The sequence below is a fragment of the Lepidochelys kempii genome, chromosome 18 (assembly GCF_965140285.1).
Source record: "Lepidochelys kempii isolate rLepKem1 chromosome 18, rLepKem1.hap1, whole genome shotgun sequence".
NCBI lineage: Eukaryota > Metazoa > Chordata > Testudines > Cheloniidae > Lepidochelys > Lepidochelys kempii.
In genome coordinates this window covers 8114426-8142033 of record NC_136397.1, presented here as the reverse complement: position 1 = coordinate 8142033, position 27608 = coordinate 8114426, and the positions used below count along the sequence as shown (strand labels likewise).

Below are 27608 nucleotides of genomic sequence, written 5' to 3'. Positions count from 1 at the left end.
GGGAGACGTTCACATTAGACAATAGAAATGCAAACAAAGGGGAGAAGGAAAAGAAAGAGGAAGAGAAAGCATAGAGTAAGTGATTGTCAAAAGATAAAATGCCAAACCAAATCAGGAGTAAGGCCAGCATTTTGAACTGAAAGCTAGGAGATGTAGGTCTCGCCCCACCCCTGCCATCAACTCCCTCTGTAATATCAGGCAAATCACTTCAAATGTGGCTGTTCTCTAAAAAGTAGCTAATGAAGCAGGACACAGTGCTACTCACCAGTCCTGCTCCCGGTGTCTCCCTTTCCATTAATTCAGGGATACTCAGACCTCTGTGGTTCAGGAACCAAGTAGTGTGAGTGCTCGGTTTCATTTACTATAGCACGAATCATAGTTAAACAGCGTGGTGGGGAAATATTTAGTTTTATATTATTCTCACAGCAAGTACGTTAGTGCAAGTTAATCATTTAATTGGTTAATAACATCGAAAAAGCCCCCTGATTGGTTAATCATTAAATCATACAGTGTTTTAATCTCATGTGCCGCAAGGAGCAGCAGGAGACGCAGTGAAGAGCCACTTGCGGCTCCCACGCCGGTCCGAGTATCACTCTGCACTGACTGGTCTTACACCGCTCTACTCCAATGGCGCTTTCCCTGCTTCGTGCTGATGTCAGAGAGCAGAGAAGCCGGCGGATAGGCAGTTTTTCTGCTGATGTTGGTGAAAAAGAGCAGGTTTCATCCCAATCACCCTGCAGAAGCAGGTGCAAATTCTCTTTCCTCTCGGGCCCCAGTGGCAGAACAGCTTACTGCATTACAGCGAGCTCCACCCACACTAACCCACCGATGGCCGGCCAGCTGCATTCGGGTCACCAAAGGCCACAGTGAGGAGGCACCAAACCGGCCCAGGGGTAACCGAGCCTGGATTATCGGCCAGGAGGCCAGAGATGGAAAGGAGCCAGCTGGACTCACCCATCCCAGCACCCGTGTGCAAAGCAGACAGAGGAAACAGCGGACTGTCAGGCAGTGTCAGTCGGTCTATTGGAGCCATGGCAATTTAGGCCGACTGAGAGGCGAGCCTGCTATTTTTTCCCTTGTCAACGGAGCACAACTGAAATCCTCAGAGAGAGACAAAGCAACTTGCTACTTTTTTTTTTCCCCACAAAGCTATTTTGAGAGTTTACCTATGCATTAGCCCCATCGTGCTTCCCTTCTGTACAACAGGGCACATTCCACCCTTGTAAAGCACTGTGAGATCTGTGGCTGAAGCGTGCTGTACTGCTGCTGAGTATGAGGATGACTGACTGCTCGTAAGTGAATGTTTCCTGTTTTGAATTAAGTGCTCTGGAAATCGCAGCTGTATGCATTCCAGCTTCTCCTCCACTCGCTTTCACAGTGCCCTATGTGACAAGCCACCTGAAGACACATTAGGAAGCAGTACAGCTGGTCAAACAGTGTGGACAGGAAACCTCAAGCCAGCCCTGTGCAGCACGGCTGCTAATGCTGTTCGGACCACGTTGCCCGCCCTTCTTGTGGCGTAGGCTCCCCGCTGGGATTGCCGGCACCGGTGCGGCTGCAAGGTTCAAAGACGCAGTTTATGCTAGTGCAGCAGGATTTGCGCTAGTACATCTTCCCCACTGTTTGAAACCAAGAGAAACTGCCCCGGTGCAAATTCCAACGTGTTTGTGTCTGCATTAGAGGTCTGCACAACTTTTGCAACTCCCCTAGTGACTGCAGTCCCAGCGTCGACACGGCCTTATTGTCCCTTAGCACAGCTGATTCACGGTCCTTGTATTTCCCAAGGTGGAGGCAATGGATAATCCCATCCGGTCTGGATTTCTGCTCTCATTTCCTCCTCTCCCCACCTCCATCTCTCCCTCCCATGCTCAGCAGCAAGGCTGCCCCCTATGCTCTCTCTCTGCTCTTCCTCACCGTCACTCAGAGTCCCCAGACCCGCCCATCTCTGATCTGCTGTCCCACGGCTAGCTCGTCTTGGTAAGGTGTGAGCTCGGGCTTGTCAGCGGAAGCCAGCGTTCTGGGGGGCCCAGCCCTGGGGACGGGGTAGGAGATGCCAGGAAGGGCCAGCTTGCAGGGCTGTGGCTGTCACCAGATATCCCCAGCAGTGCATCCCTGGGGGATGATCTGCAGGAGGGGGCTGGGCATTGGGGAAGTGGCTGAAGCGTGCCCAAAGCCCACCCTTGAGCGGAGACTGATGGAGGAAACTTGCTGGAGTGGTTGGTCCAGAAAAGCTTCCCATTCTGAAATGTGCCCCAAACCCTCCTCCCAGCTGCCAATCCACCCCTTGTGGGATACGTCACCTCACTCACCTCCCAAGTCCACCAGAGACCAGGTCTCTTGCCTCCTGGGCCAGGATGGCTTGGGCCTACAGAAGAGGTAGCACCCATGAGGGAAAAGGGGAAAGCAGGCAGAGAGCACCTCACATCACCTCTGCAGGGCATGCGTTTGGCTAATACAGGAGAAGGGATGCCGGGTAGCTCCCACCTGCCGGCAGGTGGCCATGAGTCAGGATTTGGGGAGGAGGAGAGTGCGTAGGGTTCCTTGGGGCTGAGAGAGACCAGCCCTGCCCCATCATTTCAAATGAAGCTACAAGCCTGATGTCGAGCTCCATAAGGCTCAGACTCAGGGCTGAGTTCTAGTGGAATTGTAACCCGCGGGCGAGTGTGCTACAGGCCCCCTCGGTGCCTAGTCTGCAGATGGTAGGAGTCTGGTATAGCACAAACAAGCAAGCCTGCCTCTTTAGCTCAAGCTGTAACAGCTCGTGCTTTCAGCTAGTGTGGTGTTTGGTTCAATCCCGGGTGTGCTGGCCAGCGAATGTGCTGGTCACTGAACGCGCTCGTCACTGAACCGTTCTCTGGGAGCCCACTGACTCCAGCTGGGGCTATTCCTCATTTATGCCATGAACTCAGAATCCCCCCCGTCCCCCCGCCTTTAACCGCTGAGGCCCCCTCGGGGGATCTGGAACCAACCAGAGTAGCAATTTCCCATAGAAGGCGCTGCTGCATTATGCCAAAGAACAAACAGGCGCTCTTAGGCACTGAGCATTAGCCCTATAGAAATAACAAGCAACTGAAAACCAGGTCTGACAATGGGAAGTGTCAGGCAAACTGAATAATAGGGGGCGCTACCGGTTCTGCCTAGAACAACCGTTTCCCACTCTGCTCTTTAGCTCTTAATTCTTAACCCCCCAGGTACAAATTTGAATAATAAAGGCACGGGGGTTCAAGGGGCTGACAATGGACTAGAGAGCTCAGCACCGCCCAGGTCGCGTTAAGAAGCGGAAGCTGTTACAGAGCCGGGCAGGGACCAGATTTCTAGTTTCATGGGAAATTCCAGAGTTTCGAACGGAACAAAAAACTGCACTAAATTCTAATTTCCCGTGACATGAAATTCTGAGGGAGGGAGTGGGGGGAATCCCTTTTGTGTCATTTCAAAACAAAAAAAGCAAAGCTTTCTGTTCTGAAAAGGGCAAACACGTTCTGACCACGCGGGACTGCTCCATTCCATTTTCTGGTTGTTTTTTCGGAACATTTTGAAATCCGCACGTCTCCGCCAAACGCTTCTCTGTCAAGGAATCGGGCTTTTCCAGTGCAAAAGTGTTCCAGCTGAATTTTTCTGGCCAGCTCTACTGTTAACTCTCTAACGGTTGTATTAACCTCCATGCAAAGTGAGTGGAGGGTCCCTAAAGGCCAGGTGCCCATATAACCCAAGTCATAACGGGCAGGTATAATAAGCAGATCTCAAAGCACGTTACAAAGGATCATAATTAGCCCCATGTTACAGATGGAGAAACTGAGGCACAAGCAAAGGTCAGTTACTTGTCCCAGATCAGTCAGCAGTGGGAATTGAATGCAAGTCGTTCTGAGTCCCACTCCCGTGCCTTAGTCACTAGGACACACTGTGTCCCATTTGCAGTCACAGCAGAGAGGCCATGGACTCAATGTGCTATCGGGACTTAACTGCCCTCAGGCCCCGATGGTATCAGGCAATCTGACGGGGAGCCTGTGCTGCTGTGACCCATAGATAGGAGATGTCTGACCTTCCTGCCAGCCAGCACGGGAAATATAAGTTAATATTTAAAGAGGCATCCATAAAAACTGCCTCTCCCCATTCCTCCTCCCACCCGCCAGGCCAACCTTCCAGCCTGCCTTAGAGAACCATTACTGGAAGCATTCTCTTGCTCCTCCTGTTCCGCCGACTGCCCCCAATTGGAAATTGAGCTGAGCAGGTCTAGGTGAAGCAGCTCAGAGCACATCTTGGCGTAGGTGGCCCCAGAGGCACGGGGAAAGGGAATGGCAGGCCCAGCGGGAGACCCAAGGAGTGTTTGCTCACTGTTTGCTAAAGCAGGACATCTACTGCAGAAAGAGGACAGGCTCCCTGTTTTCTCAGCAAGCATTTAGCTCCCTTGCTGGGATGGAGCTAAGAGGAGCTGCATTACAGCCAGGCTGTGTTAGCTAGTGCTAGAAGGAGGGGAATGAGAGACAGGGCTATTGGTTTAGGCCCCGTCTACACTGGCAAGTTTCTGAGCAGTAAAGCAGCTTTGCGCGCTGTAACTCCCGAGGTGCACACACGGCCAGGCCCGTGCAGCCACCCTGACGAGAGGCGAAAAGCTTTCTGCCCCGGGGCTACGGCACTCGGTGCCAGCGAATTACGTGGCGATTACGGCGCTGCGAATGGCGTCCAGGTGTCGTCCCACCGTGCCTGTTCTCACCTCTCTGGTCATCGGTTTGAACCCTACTGCCCTGCCCTCAAGTGATCAACCATCAACCCCACTGAGTACATTCCTTTGCAAATTTGAAAGTCCCCCTCCTGTTTGCTCGGTGATGCATGCAGTGCATCTTTCCAGGTGGCCAGGCCTGCTACACCCACCAGGCGATCCCCTGCTTGGAGCAATGCCGAACTGCTGGACCCAACTGGCATTTGGGGAGAGGAAGCTGTCCAGTCCCAGCTGTGCTCCAGCCGTAGGAATTATGATACCTACAGATACATTTCTCAATGCATGACAGAAAGGGGCAGCGACTGGGACACACTGCAGTGCAGGGTCACAGCGAAGGAGCTGCGGAACGCCCACAACAAGGTGCGGGAAGCAAACCGCCACTCCGGCGCTGCGTCCACGAGCTGCTGGTTCTACAAAGAGCTGGACGCGGTACTCAGTGGAGACACAACCTCCACTGTGAAGGCCACTGTGGATACTTTGTTGGCTCACATGCCAGATGAGAGTGGACCGAGCCAGGAGGAGGAAATCTTGGATGAGGATGTGGAGGGGGACCCAGAGGCAGAGGATGACTCGGAGGCCAGAGATGCAGGCAGCCAGGAGCTCTTTTCTACCCCGGAGGAGCCTAGCCAGTCACAGCCGTCGGAGCTTGGCGAAGCACAAATAGGAGAGGAGGCCCCTGGTAAGTGGATCTGATTTGGGGAATTGCTGAAGCGAGTTGTTGGGGGCAGGCGGGTTGCAGAAAGCAGGCTTGCCTCCCACCGCATGCTTAATCTGAGAGGCGGAACAGGCTGTTGATAGACCCCCCCTCCTCACTTCACGGGAATCTCCCTCAGAGATCTCCAGGAAACTCTCGTGGAGACACTGGGCAATCCGCTGCCGCAGGTTCCTCGGCAAGCTGCTTCGTTTTTTGCCCCATGAACGGTAACTTTCCCGCGTCACTTTGCCATGACGCGGGGGGGGGGGGGGGGGCTCCACTCTCTACCCACAGCATTCCACTCCTCCCTCCTCACAGTCCAGCACTGTGGACTCCCACTACCCACTGCACTCAACACCCATCCATCGGCAGTTTGGCCCTGCTGAAGTACAGAACCCGCTGCATTCTGCTCCAGAGGAGAAGGCTGGGTATGATCCCTGGACGTACACAAATCTGTAGCTGTCCCGGGACCCCTCCTCCTCTTGAGACCTTCCCTTCCCCCATGCCCCCTCCCCCACCCTGGTGATGAATTTTTTCATTTGATTCTCTTCTCTGGTTGTTGTCTTTCAATAAACGAATTGCGTTTGTTTGAAAGCAATCTTTATTCTATTAAGTGAAAGCAAAAAGAGCATTGCAAAGCACCATACAATTATGTTAAGGCCCCTTCTTGCATCATGTGCACCAATCACCTCCTAGCATTATAAGCACTGCCGTCCTGAGCATAGCAACAAATATTAGTGGCTTTCAGCTTCAAATTGCTACCTCAGGGCATCCCTGATCCTTCTGGCCCCATGCTGCGCCCCTCTAATAGCCCTGGGCTCTGGCTGTTCAAACTCAGCCTCCAGGCGCTGAGTCTCTGTGGTCCAGCCCTGAGTGAAGCTTTCACCCTTCCCTTCACAAATATTACGGAGCGTACAGCACGCGGCGATAAGCCGAGGAATATTGTCATCAGCCGCGTGCAGCTTCCCACACATGCATTGCCAGCGGGCTTTTAACCGGCCAAATGCATACTCCACAGTCATTCTGCACTTGCTCAGCCTGTTGTTGAACCGCTCCTTGCTGCTGTCAAATTGTCCCGTGTAAGACTACATGAGCCATGGCATTAAGGGGTGGGCGGGGTCTCCCAAGATCACAATGGGCATTTCGACTTCCCCTACGGTGATCTTCTGCTCCGGGAAGAAAGTCCCTGTTTGCAGCTTCTTGAACAGGCCAGTGTTCCGAAAGATGCGTGTGTCATGCACCTTTCTGGACCAGCCTGCGTTAATGTCTGTGAAACACCCGTGGTGATCCACAAGCACCTGGAGAACCATTGAGAAATACCCCTTGCAATTAATGTACTCGGTGGCTAGGCAGTCTGGTGCCAGAACTGGAACATGCATGCCATCTATCACCCCTCCGCAGTTAGGGAAGCCCATTTGTGCAAAGCCATCCACAATGTCACGCACGTTGCCCAGAGCCACGGTCTTTCGGAGCGGGATGTGATTAATGGCCCTGCACACTTCCGTCAACTTGAGTCCAACGGTCAACTTTCCCACTCCGAACTGGTTAGCAACCAGTCGGTAGCAGTCTGGAGTAGCCAGCTTTCACAGTGCAATCGCCACACGCTTCTCCAGTGCCAGGACAGCTCTCATTCTTGTGTCCCTGCACCGCAGGGCTGGGGCGAGCTCATCACACAGTCCCATGAATGTGGCTTTCCTCCTTCTGCAGCCACTGCTCGTCATCCCAGACATGCATCATGATGCGATCCCACCACTCAGTGCTTGTTTCCCGAACCCAAAAGAGGCGTTCCACTCTGTTCAGCACCTCCGTGAATGCCACAAGCAATCTCGTGTCGTAGCTACGATGCGTGGCGAGATCAGTGTCGCACTCCCCTTGCCTTTGCAGTTTAAGGAATAACTCCACTGCCCTCGTGACGTGTTGGTCAGAGCAAGCAGCATACTGGTCAGCAGTGCGGGATCCATTCCTGCAGCCCGAAGAGGCAGGACGCGTAGCACACAAACCATTGAAAGATGGCGCCAAATGCGGACGGAAGCACAGGGATTGCTGGGATGCGAAGCAATGCATCATGGGGCATTGGGACTGGACCCAGGATGCCCCACAACCCCCTCCTCCTTCCCACAAGTCTCAGCTGCAAAAGAGAAAGAGGTGCTCTGTGGGATAGCTGCCCAGAGTGCACCGCTCCGAATAGCACTGCAAGTGGCACAAGTCTGAACACACTATTGCTCAGGCAGCTGTCAGTGTGAACACACAACAGCGGTTTTCCTTCAGCGCTCTCCGAGCGGCGCTGTAACTTTGCAAGTATAGACGTGCCCTTATATTCCCAGCTCTGCTACTCGCTCACTGCGGGACCTTTTATTATCTCTATATTACTGTAGGGCATAGCAGCCCAGGTAATGAATTAGGCCCCCACTGCGCTAGGTGCTGTACCAACAGAGAATAAAGACAGTCCCTGCCCCAAGGAGCTGACAATCTAAGTGTAAGACAAGAGACAACAGCACACAAAGCACATTATGACAAACAATATTCCAATTAGTACAAAAAAACCCAATCACGGGGTGCATTATAATATTTAAAACTGATGTTCATGAGAGGGGACCATTTTTTAAAAATGTTATATCAATGGTACACCACAATTTGTTGAGCTTGTGTGGATACTTTTCGAATTTTAGTTTTTTGGTGTAAAATAGTCAGACTTTGTGTTAGTACTTTTGTTTGGGTTGCTGCAGTTAATTGACTAATTTGCTTATTTCCTCCTAGCCATTGGTACAAGGTGGTCGAATTAACCCGCAAAGGAAAACAAAAACTCAGGGCGTTATTGGCATTTGCTCGGTGAACATTTTTATTTGTGTGAATCGGAAAATAGTAAGTGACGGTGGGGCTCTGCAGTATGGTTACATTGCACCTATGCTGTTGCCCAGGTGCCTTTGAGTACACTTTTTGTTGCCACACAATATTTTAACATTTAATAATACAAACACAAGTCTTGTGTTGACTTTATAGTTTTTGCTAAAAGTAACAAATTATTTTTACCTTGCTGTTGCCATACTGGCAGTATTTCAGAAAATGACTCTTGCCCGATTTTTTAATTTTGACAAGCTGATGGGCTTTTTTTCATTTTTGCACTTGAGCTGTACCGTAACTTTGTTTGCTAATACCTTGATGTTTGTAGCATTTAGTATTTTAACTTTTGATTTAGGTTTACCCAAAGCAGGTTTTAAAACTTCTATTTTTTAGCCTTTTTTTGTTTTGTTTTTTTAGGCTACCCTTTTTTAAATTTTTTTTTATTTTTTGGCTGCTGAGCAAGTGTAATAACCTTTCGGAGTTTACGTAAGGTAGTTTTAGGGCAGCTACACCTTTACTGCTCCGCCCCTTACCATAGTCAGGGAAGGTGTTGTAATGGCCTTTCTTTATATATATTTATTTTTATACAAACACCCCGGTGGCTGGGCTTGAATGCTGGAAGCTGGTTGACTTGTTAATTATTACTGGGGGGTGGGGGTTAGTAATTAATGTTTTTACCTTTTTTTTTTTTTTGGTAATTTTATTTTGTGCTTAAAATGTATGTTTATTATTGTTTTAATGCTGTACTTTTTTAAAAAAAACATAATACACAACAATGCCAGCAACACAAAACATAATTTTGGTTGCGACAGTAGAGTCATGGTATTTTGAGTTGCTCTTCAGCGGGTACCAGCTTTTTTTTATTTTCTGGAAGACAAACAGAACATGTTTCTACCCCTTTGGGGGTGGCAGATTATTGCTTAAAATATCTCTTTCTTTTACAAATACCCTTGCTGACTGCAAGCAAAACAGAAAAATTACCCCCACACTTTCTGGTGGTTTTTTTGTCGGTAGGCCATGTTTTAATGGCTTTTACCTTTTAAGGGTTTAGGGTGAATTAGTCCACTGTGCAGTTATGAGGTGATGTGCCTCAGTTGTTGGGTTTTTTTTTTTAAATACAGCAGACCAGGTATGTAGTCGGTTTTTTGCTGTGCTAAGCTTTAAGTTTATTTACAGGTAATAGCTGAGAAGCATTATTACTAGAATGCCTTAAAGGTGGTTTGTTTGTGTTTTAAATTATATACACTATACATTGTTACAGGGGTACTTATTAACATTAAATTTATTCCAATGTTTAATATTAACATTAAATTTATTTAAAGTATTTTGTTATACCATGCCTTTTATTTAGACATTTGTTTCTGATGCCAGTGTGTTCAATGTTTTTTTGAAATCTTTGCATAGGCTTTTAAATTTATATTATATTTTTGGGGTTTTGGTGAATTAAAAGGTCATGCATATAAGCAGACCCCTTTTGTACCTGTCTTCAGATTTCAGCACTACATACACAGAAAAAGGTATATTTTTTTCTCCTTAGGGTTAAACTGTCCCTCTCTTATTCTTAGGTTTGACTTTTTTTTTTTTTAAACACTTTATTTGGAAGAAGAAAAGGAGGACTTGTGGCACCTTAGAGACTAACCAATTTATTTGAGCATAGGCTTTCGTGAGCTACAGCTCACTTCATCGGATGCATTCAGTGGAAAATACAGTGAGGAGATTTATATACACAGAGAACATGAAACAATGGGCGTTACCATACACACTGTAAGGAGAGTGATCACTTAAGATGAGCTAATACCAGCAAGAGAGTGGGGCCGGGGGAAGGAGGGAATCTTTCATAGTGATAATCAAGGTGGGCCCTTTCCAGCAGTTGACAAGAACATCTGAGGAACAGTGTGGGGAGGGGGGGAATAAACATGGGGAAATAGTTTTACTTTGTGTAATGACCCATCCACTCCCAGTCTCTATTCAAGCCTAAGTTAATTGTATCCAGTTTGCAAATTAATTCCAATTCAGCAACTACAATACCCACCTGCTGAAGTGAAGAAACAGATTGACAGAGCCAGAAGAGTACCCAGAAGTCACCTACTACAGGACAGCCCCAACAAAGAAAATAACAGAACACCACTAGCCATCACCTTCAGCCCCCAACTAAAACCTCTCCAACGCATCATCAAGGATCTACAACCTATCCTGAAGGACGACCCAACGCTCTCTCAGATCTTGGGAGACAGGCCAGTCCTTGCTTACAGACAGCCCCCCAACCTGAAGCAAATCCTCACCAGCAACCACACACCACACAACAGAACCAAAAAGAAAAGGAGTACTTGTGGCACCTTAGAGACTAACCAATTTATTTGAGCATGAGCTTTCGTGAGCTACAGCTCACTTCATCGGATGCCCCCGATGAAGTGAGCTGTAGCTCACGAAAGCTCATGCTCAAATAAATTGGTTAGTCTCTAAGGTGCCACAAGTACTCCTTTTCTTTTTGCAAAGACAGACTAACACGGCTGTTACTCTGAAACAACAGAACCACTAACCCAGGAACCTATCCTTGCAGCAAAGCCCGTTGCCAACTGTGTCCACATATCTATTCAGGGGACACCATCATAGGGCCTAATCACATCAGCCACACTATCAGGGGCTCGTTCACCTGCACATCTACCAATGTGATATATGCCATCATGTGCCAGCAATGCCCCTCTGCCATGTACATTGGTCAAACTGGACAGTCTCTACATAAAAGAATAAATGGACACAAATCAGAAGTCAAGAATTATAACATTCATAAACCACTCGGAGAACACTTCAATCTCTCTGGTCACTTGATTACAGACCTAAAAGTCACAATATTACAACAAAAAGACTTCAAAAACAGACTCCAACGAGAGACTGCTGAATTGGAATTAATTTGCAAACTGGATACAATTAACTTAGGCTTGAATAAAGACTGGGAGTGGATGGGTCATTACACAAAGTAAAACTATTTCCCCATGCTTATTCCCCCTCCCCTCCCCACTGTTCCTCAGACGTTCTTGTCAACTGCTGGAAACGGCCCACCTTGATTATCACGACAAAAGGTTTTCTTCCCCCCCTCCCCCCGCTCTCCTGCTGGTATTAGCTCATCTGAAGTGATCACTCTCCTTACAGTGTGTATGATAACACCCATTGTTTCATGTTCTCTGTGTATATAAATCTCCCCACTGTATTTTCCACTGAATGCATCCGATGAAGCGAGCTGTAGCTCACGAAATCTTATGTTCAAATAAATTGGTTAGTCTCTAAGGTGCCACAAGTCCTCCTTTTCTTTTTGCGAATACAGACTAACACGGCTGCTACTCTGAAATCTTTATTTGGAGGGTTATAATTTGAGCCTTTTGCTTTCAGGTAGTTTGTTTGCTGACCAGGTATGTTCTTTATTTGCGGCTTTTTTGTGCTGCCATTTATGGGCAGGGTTTTTGTTTTTTTTTTTATTAGTTAGGTAATTTGCATTAACACAGATGCTTTTTGGCTTGCTTTTGGATCCAAACCTACTAGCAGCTCAGAGACTCTGTCTTAAAAGGGACACAATTAACTTCCTCCAGAGTTTTGATTACCTTTTTACTTTTAATTTTTGCTTTTAAAACAAACATCGATCTGAAAAAGAAAACACAACCTATGATGGCTCCTTTTTGAAGCCCTTGCAGGATTTTAATTAAGTAGCTGTTTTGTTTGCATTTCTTTATCCCTTCTACAATATACAATGCACATGTCCTGGGGGAAATGCACTTTTTTTTTTCATAGTTTAACTTCTAGAACATTAGCCATATTAATTTTTACATAAGGTGTAACTGGTTTTTTGTGCTTGCCGAGTTTTTATGTATCCTTATCAAAGTGACAGTCTGATTACTCAGAGCCACCTTCAGGCTCAGTGTTTTTAACATTGCTTTTTTGTGCACCTTACCCCTGCTTGTGCTCTAGAGGTCCACTGTCCTTTTTTTCCTTTTTTCCTTTTTTTTTTTTTTTTTAACTGCAGCTCTTGCCTGCCTTTTATTACATTGATGACTTTGTTTTTTATTTAAAAACATATTGAACGTTATAAAGCATAAAGGCACCTTAAGGGTTAAATGCTAAATACCAAAGCCAAACAATACTAGTTACCTGTGTCTGGCAAAAAGTTTGTCAGTTTTGCAACTTTGAATGAAAGATCTAAATGGATTTTTAGTGGTATTATTTAAAATCAAAACAAAACCAATTCATTTTAAACCTACAAAACAAGAGTTTTACAAACCGGGAGTGCTGATTTAGGTTCTTAAAACCTTACATATTTACATAATATATTTACACAGCCATACACAGATTACATCTTTTTTATACATTTGGGGGCAGTTCCATTCAAATAGAAACCCCATTATGTTCTTTTAGCAAATTTGACTAAATTGTCCATTGTCAAATTATTTAAATTAGATTGTTTCTTTGCCTGGATTACTTACAGACATTTCTTTGGAAAAGGACCCATTTTCCCTTCAGAATGGCTGCAAAGAAACCAAGAATTTTTTTCCTATAACACTTTTTTTCAAAAACAGTTTAACAAAGTTCAACTGCTTAATTTCCTTTAGCCTTTGCAGAGTTCACTTTTTTTTTTAATTACTTGCTTATTTTTTTAAATGACATCTTCATTAACTCAGATATCACCATTCCAAATATTGTTCCAGGGATTTGAATTCCCCAGGCCTGTACTTACTGCTTCCCTGCCATTATGCCCCTCAGGGCTCCCAGCAAGATTTTCAATTTTTTTATTTGTTGCCTGCTTGCTTGTCTGGGCCTGATCCTGCTTTCCTCGCTGAACCGACACAGGCTTTGTTCCACTACCAATTTAGCAATGAGAGTGGGCTCCTCAACTATCCCCCACACCTTCTGGTCCCTTTTTTTAAACATTTTTTTTAATTGTGAAATTACAACAATTTTGCTTACAAAAATAAAAATAAAACCACACTGCCCAAACTTCTATATTCTTCAGAGTTTGGTTTAACACAGCAAGATCTGTTTAAAAGGAGTAATTTCTTGAACGAAAGGTAGTGATCCTTGTTCTCCCCCCTTGGAGGTATCATCTTCGGATTGCTTTCTTCTAAACATTTTCACACGGGTGCTACCACTATTTGCCCACGCTCCTATATCCTTCAGAGTTGGGTCTCACAAAAAGTATTTGCCCAAAACTCCTGTGTCCTTCAGACTTGGGTCTCACGTAGAAAATACCGCCTGACACTCCTATACCCTTCAGAGTTCAAGGTCAGATTGAGAAACTCTTTTGTTTTACTCGACTCCCACCGCAATTCTCCACCAAAAATGTTATGCTTATAAGAAGCACACGGAAGCTTTTTAAAGGGGATACGGCAATACGCCACATTTATTGAAAAAAGAAAAGGAGTACTTGTGGCACCTTAGAGACTAACAAATTTATCTGAGCATAAGCTTTCATGAGCTACAGCTCACTTCATCGGATGCATTCAGATGCTCACTGGATCGGCGGGCAGAGACCAATCCAGCGGGGGTTGATTTATCGTGTGTAGACTGGACGCGAATAAATCAACCCCCGAGCACTCTCCTGTCGACTCCTGTACCGTACTCCACCGCCGTGAGTTATTTTTCTTTTTTTTTTTTTGTCGAGCGCGTGTAGTTGAATTCGCGTAAGTTAAAGGCGCGTATGATGCGACTCCACTGTCAGGCACAGGAGCAATCACCAGGTCAGGAATAAGCAGCCAGTGCCTTCTGCTGCTGCTGAGCTTAAATGCAGCCCTAGAGCCTCCTTGCAGCCTATCGGGTGGGACGGCCAATCAGGTGATGCTAGAGCAGCCCAGCTGGGCTCATTAACTGGCCGGAGGGCTGAGCCAGCTAGCCCCAGGTTCAGGTGAAGGAGTGCAGGCCCAGAGTTCCTGACAGAGGTAATGCTGGCCACACATCCATTTTTGGCTGCTGTCATAAATGAGGGGGGGACTCCCTTTTCTGGGCACCCAGCCAGCCAGTTAGCTATAAAATCCCCGTTAGTAGCTGTTCTGTACTTGCTTTCCCTGTAAAGGGTTAACCAGTCCACAGGTAAAAGGAAGGGAGTGGGTGTGATTTTATGGAAGTCTGTTTATAAGTGTATATATGATGTGACTGGAATATGCTTTATGCAAAAAGTCTCTTGGAAGATATCATTACAAAGTTTATAATCCACTGAGTGTGGTCATCCTATGTGTATGAATGTATCATTCTTGTGTCTGAAACTAGGAATATGAAGCATAATTCGAGGTCCTATTGTAATTATGCAAAGTGTGGGCCATTATTGGGGGCTTGGAATCTTGATGGCCCCCATTGACTAGGACAAGTGACTGTAGATGGCTCTGACAAGTTTCAGCGGGGGAGCTAGGTTAGTCAGTTGCAGCAAAAACAAGGAGTCGTCTTGTGGCAGGTGCCACACAACTCCTCCTTGTTTTTGTAGATGGCTCTGTTTACCTGCAAGCCTCCACTGCATAGGTGCGGGCCAGGCCTAAAAGAATGGAGGGGGGCTTACAGGACATGTGAACGTGTCACAGGATACTGGAATCCATCTTTGACCTGGTGCTTTTCCATTTAGAAGGAGGGGTGGGAACCCAGAGAGAGACAAAGGCTTCCAAAGATATCAAAGGGGGTGGAATAGGACAAAGGGGGCTGCCAGTCATGTGCCTCCTCTCTTGGGACCTGCTGCGGCATGTAGACTCTGAAACTGCACACGAGGGAGGGGAGCTGGGCTCTGTCGAGCACATCAGACGCTCTGATGTTGATGCAGAACGAACCCAAAGTCCCATGGCAATACACCCTTCTTTACAGTGATAAGTTCCCATACAAGTCTATGGACCTTGCTGTGTCACACTGGAGGCTGTCAATTATGAGGTATTCAATGTTGCTCTTAATTAGCATTATTTTGAGTTGTTACCAGGAGGATTTGCAGCTGTCTCTTATCTATTCCTTTGGCTCAACTCCTTATTTTGTCCTTGGGTGTATGCCTTTGCCTTAGGGTCGTCAATCTGCCATCCGGGTGAAAGCTGGCACCTCTTGACTCCTCCACTCCCTTCTTGACCATCTGGCCTAGCTAGCTATCCTTTCTCATTTAATTACCAGACATTCTTTACTCACAACAAACAGCAAACAAGGCAATTACAGCCATAAAACTCTTATTCCTCACGAACAAATGTTAACACAGTCAGCAAAAAATAAACTCAGAACAATTTCTTCTTACTAAGTCAAAGTTAGAAAAATGGAGTACAATTTTATTTGAGACAATTGGCCTACACTATGTCTCACCTTCCCCCAGAGGATCTGAGCGCGTCACCAACATGACTGGATTTATCCTGAAGATGCCCCTCCTAGAGATGGCAGGACAATTATCCTCTGTTCACAGATGGGGAACTCGGGCCCAGAGAGATTAAATGACTTGCCCAAGGTCACATAAAGAGACAGTGGCTAAGTCATAAGTAGAACCCAGATCAGCTAAGTCCTAGTTCAGTGCCTTAACCACAAGACCATCCTAGCTCATTTAGGGGCTCTTTGGTGTTAGGGTGTATGTGTTTAAACCATGCTTCTGCTAAGCACTGCACCCACCTTGTTATTTTTGTCTCCCCCACTGTCCCCCCGACTCACTTGCTTGTCTCACCCACCTGTCACGTCGTGTCTTTTAGACCGTTATGTCTTTGGGGCAGAGACTGTCCTTTCCTGTGTGTTTGCACAGAGTTTAGCTCAGTGGGGCCTGACCTGGCTGGCCTCTAGGCACCACCCCAAGATAAATATTATTAAAGCAGGGCACCTACCATACTGGTCGTTAACAATGTATATTGTATCAGTATCCAAGGCCACTAAGGACCTGCCTTGTTGTCACTATGCTGCACCCCAGTCATGATCAAATAAAGCTGCATGGTCAGCAGGGACAGAACTCACATCCTCCTGCTCCCAAAGGACCCCATCACTTAAGCCAAAGGAGAATCCCCATGATCTTTCAGAAGTATAGCGGCTATGATACAGAGCTAAAAACTGTCCTGATTCCCTCCAGCAGGGGGCAGTGGTGCAAAGCCATGTTACTTCATGAGACTGTTTACATGTGCTAAGAACACATGCACACAACGGAGAGACGCAAGCAAACTCACTGATGGGCTGTAGCCAGTAAGGTGTGGTTTGCTCAGTTCAGTGGACCTCGTTTAATAGGTGCTTGCTCAAAAGGGTTCTGCGGGGCTGTCCTTGACAGTCACATCTCTGCTCATAACCAGAGGCTGCTGGAAATTACCCTTCCCAACTCTCTCAGTGGCTGGGCAGCTGCTAACCCACACATAGATTCATAGGGTTGGAAGGGACCTCAGGAGGTCATGTAGTCCAACCCCCTGCTCAAAGCAGGACCAATCTCCCATTTTTGTCCCAGATCCCTAAATGGCCCCCTCAAGGATTGAACTCTCAACCCTGGATTTAGCAGGCCAATGCTCAAACCACTGAGCTATCCCTCATCACTAGCTTCTGACCAGTCACACCCCAGTGTTCTGCCTGCCAGACCTCAGTCATAGAAGATATGTCATGATGCCACCTCCGCCCAGCTTGCCTTCTTAAAAAAAAGACTTCATCAATTATTTCCTAACGAACCAGATAAACCAGACAGACAGCCCCAGCTAAATCTAAGGGAATGGGATGATATTACAGCAACACCCTGGCCAAACCCACATTGTTTTTGAAAAACAACCAACCAACCAAATCAGCCTTTATCAAACGAGCACTGAGGTGTGCTTTACCTTCTGGGGGTATATCATCTGACTGAGTTGTTCAACTGCCTCTTGCTCTTACCTCCCAGTGCCCTGAATCTGCAATCAGATCCACACGGGCAAACCCTAAAGCCCCTGTAACATCCCACTGGAGGCAACAGATGGCCACACACGTGCACGGTTCTAGCCACACGCATGCAACTGCACAAATGGGGCCGGTAGCACTTCAATATTGTCCCACCTTCGCAGTGTTGCCAGCTCTCGTGATTTCATTGCAAGGCTCATGTTACTTGCTGTTTTTACTACAGCTCTAGTTCCTGGAGTCAGGGGACAGCAAGAAAGAAAAGGGACATTTCTAGATTTTGTGGCTGCAGAGAAAAGCTTGAAAATCCTTTAAAGGCTCAAAAGCCACAAAGCAAAAAAAAAAACAACACAAAACAAAACAAAACCCCCAATTTTTTCTTTAAATCTCATCATTTTTAAGACAATCTCGTAATTTTGGGACCCTGCCTTATGATTTTTGGTCATTTTAAAGTTTTCTCTGCAACCAGGAGGACTAGAAACTTACTACTTTTTAAATGAAAAACAAGAATTTTGCCTAATCACATGACTCCAGCTGCTGGGGCTTTATTAATAAATAACAATCCCTAGCTCTTTTATAGCACTTGTCATCTGTAGATCTCAAAGTGCTTTACAAAAGGTCAGAATCTTTATTCCCATTTTATAGATTGGGAAATTGAGGTACAGACAGGGAAAAGCAACTTGCATAAAGTCACCCAGCGGCAGAACCAGAGATAGAATCCAGATCTCCTACAGCCCAGTCCAAAGTGCTAGCCACTAGTACACACTGCTTCCCAAAGAGCAAACTGTGACGAAGTAGGACTCTTCTTAATGTTTCCTCTGAATACTGTACGGGTGCTCAGTTTCCCCTATGCATTTCTTAAGTCTCTAGGTGGTGGGATAAGGGAGCGTAATTGTTGCAGAGCAAAGGGCCAGGGTACATAAATGGCCAACACTCTGTCTCCTGGCAACTGATGGCCTGGGCCCTTCCCCCCTGCAAGGTGAGAGCTAAAGGGTTGGAGAACAAAGGAATCAGGTGACCTCCTGGCCCGGGAAAGGGACAAAGCCCAGAGGAGGAGGGGCTGGAGGGGGAGTCAGTTGGGGCTGGCTGGGAACAAGGAGTGAAGTGCAGACGTGGTTGTCTGGCTCACTGCCCCCCAAAATGGACCCAGCTGAGGGGTCCTGTTCTCTGTACCTACAAGCTCTGTTTTAGATCATGTTCCTATTATTGACTAAACCTCTGTTTTACTGGCTGGCTAAGAGTCACGTCTGACTGTGAAGTTGGGGTGCAGGACCCGCTGGCTTCCCCAGGAGCCCCATCTGAGTGAACTCCCTGTGGGAAGTGCACGGAGGGGCAGCGGATGCTGAATGCTCCAGGATCAGACCCAGGAAGGTGGAAGCCGTGTGAGCTTTTGGCCCCGAAGACAGTCTGCCCACAGAGAGGAGACTTCACCAGAGTCCTTATGAAGCCAGGCAGGAGCAGTTCCAGGGCATCGCCTGGGGACTCTGTGACACAAACATCACAAGACTCACAATAAAATCACATCATTGGACATCATGGGAATGTGCATATGAGAGATGATAAAAAAAGAAATAGTCTGGAACAGGTTATCATTTCTTCACTGATTTTCTTTTATTCACATAAATCAATCAAAATTCTGACAGGGATTTAAATGACAAAGCTGTTATATTCTCTCCATATTAACAGCATCTACCTCCCCAAGGAAACCTTAGCCAGCCTGACTAACTTCAGAATGGGGTAAAATCACAACCAATCTCCCAGCACTTGATACCAGTCACTCCCAGCGGTTTGAGGAGGAACCAGTCAGACCCTGTAGAGAGAGACACAGTTGGGCCTTTGTACTTGATTTTGTTTCCTTTGCTCATTCTGAGAAGGAGGAACATTGAGGATTCCACAGTGAGCCAGAGCTCCGAATGACTCAGGAGAAATGTTACAAGTGTTTAACACAGCAGCAAAGGGTTAAGCCTGGGACCAGAGCACAGAGGATTCAAACCAAAGGGCTGATCCCTGAAGAAGAAGTCTAAGCACAGCCCTGGGCCACTCTTCCTTCTCTCATTGTCTCCCAGGCTTGCATTTCCCTGGAGATGAATCTTTCCTCCTGCACTCTGGTTCTGGTTTTGTTTCCTTGTCCCAACAAAACAGGATGGGAAAGAAGGAGAGCGGGTGTCTGCGTTCTTCCACTCTTAAGAGAACACACTAGCCACAAGTCAGGTCTTGTCATGTTGCACTGTTGCAAGTAAATGTCATGAGCTCAATGCCACCCTGCTATGTGGGCACTTTACTCAGTTTCAGAGTGCCTGCCTTCTATCAACGGAGCACAGGTCAATTCCTTAGTGTGCTTGAACCAGTCTAAGAGTGAGCACTCGTGAGGGTGGCAGCCAGTGCTTAATTTGTAATGAAAGAGGTGCTGGGATTCAAGCAATTTTTTTACATTCATAACTGATTCATAACTGATGCAGCAAGCCCAGAGGTGCCAGGGCTATGAACTGCCTGTGACAGGTTCGGTCAGAGAGACCGGTCACAGAGCCTCCTTGGGACTGTCACCTGATGTGTTGACTTTACCTCTGAGCCTATTTTTCCTGCCGGCTTGGGACTCCAGACCCCTGCCTTGTTGAGCCAGACGTGCTAGCCTGCTCAGCAGGTCACCTATCTCCAGCACCCAGACACCCAATTCCCAATGGGATCCAAACCCCAAATAAATCCATTTTACTCTGTATAAAGCTTACACAGGATAGAGTCATAAATTGTCCACCCTCTAGAACACTGATAGAGAGATACGCACAGCTGTTTGCTCTCCCAGGTATTAATCACTTACTCTGGGTTAATTAATAAACAAAAGTGATTTTATTACGTATAAAAAGTAGGATTTAAGTGGTTCCAAGTAAGTTACCAAGCAAAATAAAACAAAACCCGCAAGTCTAAGCCTAATACATTAAGAAACTGATACAGGTAATATCTCACCCTTAGAGATGTCCCAATAAGCTTCTTTCACAGATTGGACTCCTTCCTAGTCTGGAGCCAATCCTTTCCCCTGGTACAGTCCTTGTTAGTTCCAGCAGACATCTTAGGTGGAAAGCAGGGGTGTTCTCATGACTGCGACCCCCTTTGTTCTGTTCCACCCCCTTTTATAGCTTTTGCACAAGGCGGGAATCTTTTGTCTCTCTGGGTCCCCACACCTCCTTCTAAATGGAAAGGTACCAGATTTAAGATGGATTCCAGTACCCTGTGCCCTGGTCACATGTCCTGTGAGATCCCAGCCTTCGTTCTTCCAGGGCTGGCCCGCACACACCCAAGAAGGTTTGCAAGTAAACAGAGCCATCTACAACCAATTGTCCTAGTCAATGGGAGCCATCAAAATTCTAAGCCCCCATATTCCTAGTTTCAGATACAAGAATGATACGTTCATACAAATAGGATGAACACACTCAGTAGATTATAAGCTTCCTAATGATACCTTCCAAGAGACTTTTTGCATAAAGCATATTCCAGTTATATTATATTTACACTCATAAGTATATTTCCATAAAACATTATGGAGTGCAACGTCACACTGCCAAGCCCAGAGGTGCTGGGGCTATGAACTGCCAGGCCCTGGCACAAATTAAGCACTGGTGGCAGGGCAGCATTTTAACTAAACCAATTTCTGAACTAACTAAGGGTACTTCTGCACTGCAATCTCAGAGCCCAGGTCAATTGACTTGGGCTTGCAGGGCTCGGGCTCTGGGGCTAAAAATTGCAGTGTAAACGGTCAGGCTCGGGCTGGAGCCCAGGCTCTGAAACCCTGCAAGCAGGGAGGGTCTCAGCCCGAGCCCAGACTGTCTACACTGCAGCTTTTAGCCCCACAGCAGGAGCCCCGCAAGCTGATTTGGGCCAGACAAGGGTCTCTCATTGCAGTGTAGATATACCCATAGTTACACTGGTGTATGCAAAACAAGGCCTCGGCACCTGGGAATTCATCTGCCCTTCCGAAAACACTGCCTGGAGTCAGCTCTGTTCGCTCTTTGCTCCCTCTCAGCCCAATTTCCCGCCTCACACTTGGAGTCATTCGCCCCCAGGCAAAGAGGAGAAGAGAATCAGTTTGTCTGCATGCTAAGCCCGGTCACATCTGGGTTCTCAGGAGTCCCTGCTCCCCTCTCGCCACAATAATTCGACAGCAGAATAGCCAGGGAAACTTCTCCCGCTTCCTGGAGTAGCAGGGCTAGAGAGCACTGCAAAAGGGACTCAGCACCTGCCCAGGAGGGAAAAGTGCCTCAATATATATAATGGTGACTAGCTACGGGTATAGCTTATCCTCCTTTCTACATGGGAAGAGCAGTGAAGACTAATGGATAGTGCACTAGACTGGAGGCCTGGGTTCTATTCCCAGCTCTGTCACCGACCTGCTGAGTGACCTTGGGCAAGTCACTTCCCTGCTCTGTGCTTCCGTTTTCCCAAGCTGTAAAATGAAAGTAGGGATCCTGACCTCCTTTGTAAAGCACTTTGGCATGCGCTGATGAACAGCGCTATATGAAGAGTAGGTTTCAGAGTAGCAGCCATGTTAGTCTGTGTCCACAAAAAGAAAAGGAGTACTTAGAGACTAACAAATTTATTTGAGCATAAGCTTTTGTGAGCTACAGCTCACTTCATCGGATGCATTCAGTGGAAAATACAGTGGGTAGATTTATATACACAGAGAACATGAAACAATGGGTGTTACCATACACACTGTAAGGAAAGTGATCACTTAAGATGAGCTATTACCAGCAGGAGGGGGGGGGGGAGGGGGAGGATAAACATGGGGAAATTGTTTTACTTTGTGTAATGACCCATTCATTTAATTCCAATTCAATCTCCCTGGTCACTCGATTACAGACCTAAAAGTGGCAATACTTCAACAAAAAAACTTCAGAAACAGACTCCAACGAGAGACTGCTGAATTGGAATTAATTTGCAAACTGGATACAATTAACTTAGGCTTGAATAGAGACTGGGAGTGGATGGGTCATTACACAAAGTAAAACTATTTCCCCATGCTTATCCCCCCCGCCCGGCAACTGTTCCTCAGACGTTCTTGTCAACTGCTGGAAATGGCCCACCTTGATTACCACTACAAAAGGTGTCCCCCCCCCCCCTCCTGCTGGTAATAGCTCACCTGAAGTGATCACTCTGGTTACAGTGTGTACGGTAACACCCATTGTTTCATGTTCTCTGTGTATATACATCTCCCCACTGTATTTTCCACTGAATGCATCCGATGAAGTGAGCTGTAGCTCACTGATAAATCAAATAAATTGGTTAGTCTCTAAGGTGCCACAAGTCCTCCTTTTCTTTCTACGAAGGGCAGGCGTTATTATTTTACTGATATAACTGCATCCAGATAGGGCACTTGGACCCAGTCTACTCAAAGCAACACAATTTCCTAACAAAGACAAGCCTTTCGCTGTAAAGAATATCAGCTGGGGAATCAGAAGAGGGCCAAACTTCCCACAGGAGGTTCCCTCGCTCTGATCCTTTGATACACCGGCCAAACCACCAGATTTCATCAAAATCCTATCAACCGCACAACACACTCAGCCAAGCGCAGCGCCGCACATCCACTCCGCCCGGGAAGACAGACAGTAAAAAGCTTACTTGGTTCCTTTCAAATCCTCCGCTTGCCCTTCGAAGAAACAAGCCCTCTGGTGCTGCAGACAAAGCTGACTTCGCTCCTGTGTAGGATACTGGTTTGGTTTCTCTGATGTCTTGTCTCTTCCTCCCAGCTGCGGCAGCTCAGGGACACAGGAGTCTGGAAGCTAGTCAGACACTTGCAGGAGGAGCAGAGAACCTACAGGTATGGGCATTACCTGTCTCCGGAGTGACTACTCCTGGCTCAGCATGGGCTGGGCTCTCTGAGTCAGCCACTGACTTAGGGCTAGGAAAGAGCTGGGAATTAAAGCTGTCCTGGCACCACCTAATGGATGCCTAGAGGCAGAAATCCTTCCTCCTTCATTGTCAGCTGCAGAATCCAAGTCAGGATTAGAATGCAACTTGGCACCAAGGGCTAATTTCCGCCTTTGGTGTCCATTACCAGCAAGGAAGGCTGTTTGCTGAGGACAATTAGCCTGGGTCCCCCTGGAGAGGCCTCCCTCATATGTACACACTAATAATTAAAACTACTGTAGCAGCTTTGAACTGCGCATTGTCTGGTGCAGGAGGTGAGTGCTCGCATTATTGGTCAAAGAAGGCCAACATTCTTAAAAGTACCAGTGATTTTGGATACCTCAGTGTTTGGGAGCAGCAGGGAGCTCTTCCCTCCTCCTCCACAGACACCCCCCAAAGGGGACAAATCTAGCCCACTGCCTAGACAAGCTAACGCAGGCCCTGATTCTGCAATGAGCTTTGAATGGGCAGCACCTGGGGCCCATGCAGAAGCCCAATGGAGTCAATTGGACTCAATATGCACAGAGCCCCTTGCAGGATTGGGGCCTTACACACTTATTTTGGAAGAACTAGCTTTAAGTGACCTCTTCTGCCTTTCCTCTTGAAGGACTTTGGAGCAGTAGCTTTAAATAGGGCCATGAGGTTCAAGGGTAGAGCACTGGACTGGGACTCAAAGGGCATCGGTTCTATTCTCATCCGAGCTGCCAGAGGATCTTGGACAAATGGCTCACCCTCTCTCTGCCTTTGTTTCCCCTCCCACCTGCTATCTGGCACAATCTATTTGGAGCAGGGACGTCCCATTGCTCTGTGTTTGTACGGTGCTCAGTACAATGCAGTCCTGAGTCTCAGTTGGGGCTTCTAGGTTCTACTGCTACACTGCGCATTTCATCAGTAGATCACAGGGCGCTTTACAGTGGTCAGGATTATTATCCCGATTTTACTGATGGGGAAACTGAGGCTATGTCTACACTAGAGAGCTTAGCCCGGCGCAGCTGTACCAATGAAGCTATGCCGCTATAAGATCTCTCATGCCTGTACTGATGAGAGACAGCTCTCCCGTCGACATAATTAATCCACCCGCAACGAGCAGTGGTAGCTACGTCTGCAGGAAAAACTCTCGCCAACATAGCGCTACGCACAAGAGTGCTTATGTCAACGTAACTTACGTTGCTCGGGGTGGAACCTTCACATCCCTGAGCAACGTAAGTGGTAGTGTAGACATAGCCTGTGGCCCAGGCAGGGAAAGTGACTGGCTTACCGGTCACTCAGCAGAATAGGACTGGATCCGAAGTCTCCTGAGATGCAGTGCACTGCTCACTAGGCCATACTGTCTCTAAGAAATATCCCTAAGGCTGTAGGACCCTCCTAATACACACTAAATTCTTGACTTAAGACGCTTTTGATTTTCATTAGACCAGAGTTTTTTGAAACAAGGACTTCGTTAAGACTCAGATACAACCAAAACAACAGCTCTAACTAACAGGTTGCAGAAAAAAGTCCCCCATTACAGCAACGTCCATTCATAGCCTGAGCCACTGTATACTCACACTCCACGCAGGCACCAGGCACCGCCTTGGGCTCCTAGCATGTAAACTGCCGTGACACACGCAGCTAAACACGCCAACCTGTAGCCAGGCAATCAAAAGCGGAGAGGCCGTGAGGAAAAGGAAGAAAACATTTACTTGCGGGTGGAGGTGCCGCCACATATTGAAATACCAGGTGTAATTTCCTGCAGTGGAGAGATTTCAGTCCAAGATTTAGGCAAAACCGAATAGACAGCCTATATGCTGTTTATTTGGAACTACAATTATAAGCAAAGAAAGCAGTCCAGCCTGTTATTAAGGTCGCCGGATACTTCCCAGCACAAGTTCCTCTTTTCTGTTTATCACTTTGCCAAGCTTTACCCATTGGGGCTGAAATTGTCCATGCCATGTGTCTGCCTCAGACCGAATTGCTTTGGAAAATTTCAGCCAAACCAGTTGAGCTGTTTCTGAGAACGAGGCTTGGGAAAAATACGTTGTTTTGCCCGTGTTAAAAAATTCGGATGACCTTTTCTTTGAGAAGCTCTGGCTCCCCCATGCTTTGGAGCGGGGACTTGAACTATGGCAGGGAAGTGCCCTTTCTGTCAGGGAGATGCCTTTTGTCATCCCTGTGAAAATCCACCCATGCTGGGCCAAGTTATGAGCTTTTGAAAAACCACAGGAAGTGAAGGGAGGGGAACCAGGTTACCATGAGGAGGAGCCAGCAGAATCCACCTGGCCGTAGGCAGTCAGCTCCTCTGGAGCACGATAGTACATACCTCGGGGCACAGTCAGGGTGCAGAAGGTGGTGACATAAGCAAGGAGGAGGAGGCAGAGCTTAGCTCAGCTCCATCTACTCACGGTTGCTTCTCTTCTATCTGGAGGCTGGCCCAAGCAGGCAAATACCCAGAGGCTATCAGCTTCCTCTTTGCTCTACTATTTTGGTTCTAAGAAGCAAGTGGTTGTTAACCACAGCTCCCAGGTGTGGGGTGGGAAGGTCACTGCCTCCATCTCTGCTAGACATGGGTTTGGTGGGAACCCCTGTGGGAATGGCAGAGCTCCCTGACTGCATTGCTCTCAGCTGCAACAATCCTCCAATCCCCACCTACAGAACGTATTAACCAGACTTCTCCCTGGGTCTGGCAGCATTTCAGAATTGATCATCCTGGGGACAGTATCCGTGCCATTTGCCAGCTATGCAGACATAGGGTCAGTCTAGGCCATGGCCCTAAAAAGCGGAATTCAGGGATGCTGAAATACCTGGAACACAAACCAATCACAGAGTGTACATGCCGCAGCAGGTCCCAAGAGAGGAGGCACATGACTGGCAGCCCCCTTTGTCCTATTCCACCCCCTTTGATATCTTTGGAAGCCTTTGTCTCTCTCTGGGTTCCCACCCCTCCTTCTAAATGGAAAAGCACCAGGTCAAAGATGGATTCCAGTATCCTGTGACACGTTCACATGTCCTGTAAGCCCCCCTCCATTCTTTTAGGCCTGGCCCGCACCTATGCGGTGGAGGCTTGCAGGTAAACAGAGCCATCTACAAAAACAAGGAGGAGTTGTGTGGCACCTGCCACAAGACTCCTCCTTGTTTTTCCTGCAACTGACTAACCTGGCTCCCCTGCTGAAACTTGTCAGAGCCATCTACAGTCACTTGTCCTAGTCAATGGGGGCCATCAAGATTCCAAGCCCCCAATAATGGCCCACACTTTGCATAATTACAATAGGACCTCGGAGTTATGCTTCATATTCCTAGTTTCAGACACAAGAATGATACATTCATACACATAGGATGACCACACTCAGTGGATTATAAACTTTGTAATGATATCTTCCAAGAGACCTCTTGCATAAAACATATTCCAGTCACATCATATATACACTCATAAACAGACTTCCATAAAATCACACCCACTCCCTTCCTTTTACCTGTGGACTGGTTAACCCTTTACAGGGAAAGCAAGTACAGAACAGCTACTAACGGGGATTTTATAGCTAACTGGCTGGCTGGGTGCCCAGAAAAGGGAGTCCCCCCCTCATTTATGACAGCAGCCAAAAATGGATGTGTGGCCAGCATTACCTCTGTCAGGAACTCTGGGCCTGCACTCCTTCACCTGAACCTGGGGCTAGCCGGCTCAGCCCTCCAGCCAGTTAATGAGCCCAGCTGGGCTGCTCTAGCATCACCTGATTGGCCGTCCCACCCAATAGGCTGCAAGGAGCCTCTAGGGCTGCATTTAAGCTCAGCAGCAGCAGAAGGCACTGGCTGCTTATTCCTGACCTGGTGATTGCTCCTGTGCCTGACAGTGGAGTCGCATCATACGCGCCTTTAACTTATGCGAATTCAACTACACGCACTCGGCAAAAAAAAAAAAAAAAAAAAAAAACAACAATAACTCACGGCGGTGGAGTACGGTACGACAGGAGAGTGCTCGGGGGTCGATTTATTCGCATCTAGTCTACACACGATAAATCAACCCCCGCTGGATTGATCGCTGCCCGCCGATCCGGTGAGCATCTCACCGCGCTGGGTGTGATTCTAGTGTTTAAAGATCATAGGATCAGAGAATCTCAGGGTTGGAAGGGACCTCAGGAGATCATCTATTCCCACCCCTGCTCAAAGCAGGACCAATCCCCAACTAAATCATCCCAGCCAGGGCTTTGTCAAGCCTGACCTTAAAAACTTCTAAGGAAGGAGATTCCACAACCTCCCTAGGTAACGCATTCCAGTGCTTCACCACCCTCCTAGTGAAAAAGTTTTTCCTAATATCCAACCTAAACCTCCTCCACTGCAACTTGAGACCATTTCTTCTTGTTCTGTCATCTGCTACCACTGAGAACAGTCTAGATCCATCTTCTTTGGAACCCCCTTTCAGGTAGTTGAAAGCAGCTATCAAATCCCCCCTCATTCTTCTCTTCCGCAGACTAAACAATCCCAGTTCCCTCAGCTTCTCCTCATAAGTCATGTGTTCCAGTCCCCTAATCATTTTTGTTGCCCTCTGCTGGACGTTTTCCTATTTTTCCACATCCTTCTTGTAGTGTGGGGCCCAAAACTGGACACAGTACTCCAGAGGAGACCTCACCAATGTCGAATAGAGGGGAACGATCACGTCCCTCGATC

At 47.3% G+C, this 27608-nt stretch overlaps 2 protein-coding genes across 3 annotated transcripts in view; one reads left to right on the top strand and one right to left on the bottom strand.

The window, feature by feature from the left end:
* Nucleotides 1-22788, bottom strand: part of ARHGEF10L (Rho guanine nucleotide exchange factor 10 like) — a 191160-nt gene extending 168372 nt beyond the window's left edge. The window contains exon 1 of the mRNA XM_073316338.2: nucleotides 22683-22788. The gene's annotated coding sequence lies outside the window, so the exon portion shown is untranslated. The remainder of the gene's footprint in view (nucleotides 1-22682) is intronic.
* The window catches only part of LOC144929546 (uncharacterized), a 30668-nt gene continuing 6274 nt past the window's right edge, over nucleotides 3215-27608 (top strand). Inside the window, exons 1-2 of one of the 2 annotated variants that reach the window (XM_078849367.1) lie at nucleotides 3215-5396; nucleotides 7119-8359. In XM_078849367.1, the coding sequence (XP_078705493.1) occupies nucleotides 5000-5396; nucleotides 7119-7150 (429 nt within the window). In that variant the 5' untranslated portion in view covers nucleotides 3215-4999 and the 3' untranslated portion in view covers nucleotides 7151-8359. Of the gene's footprint in view, nucleotides 5397-7118; nucleotides 8360-27608 lie in introns of those variants that run through there. The other variant, XM_078849366.1, reaches the window with a different exon arrangement.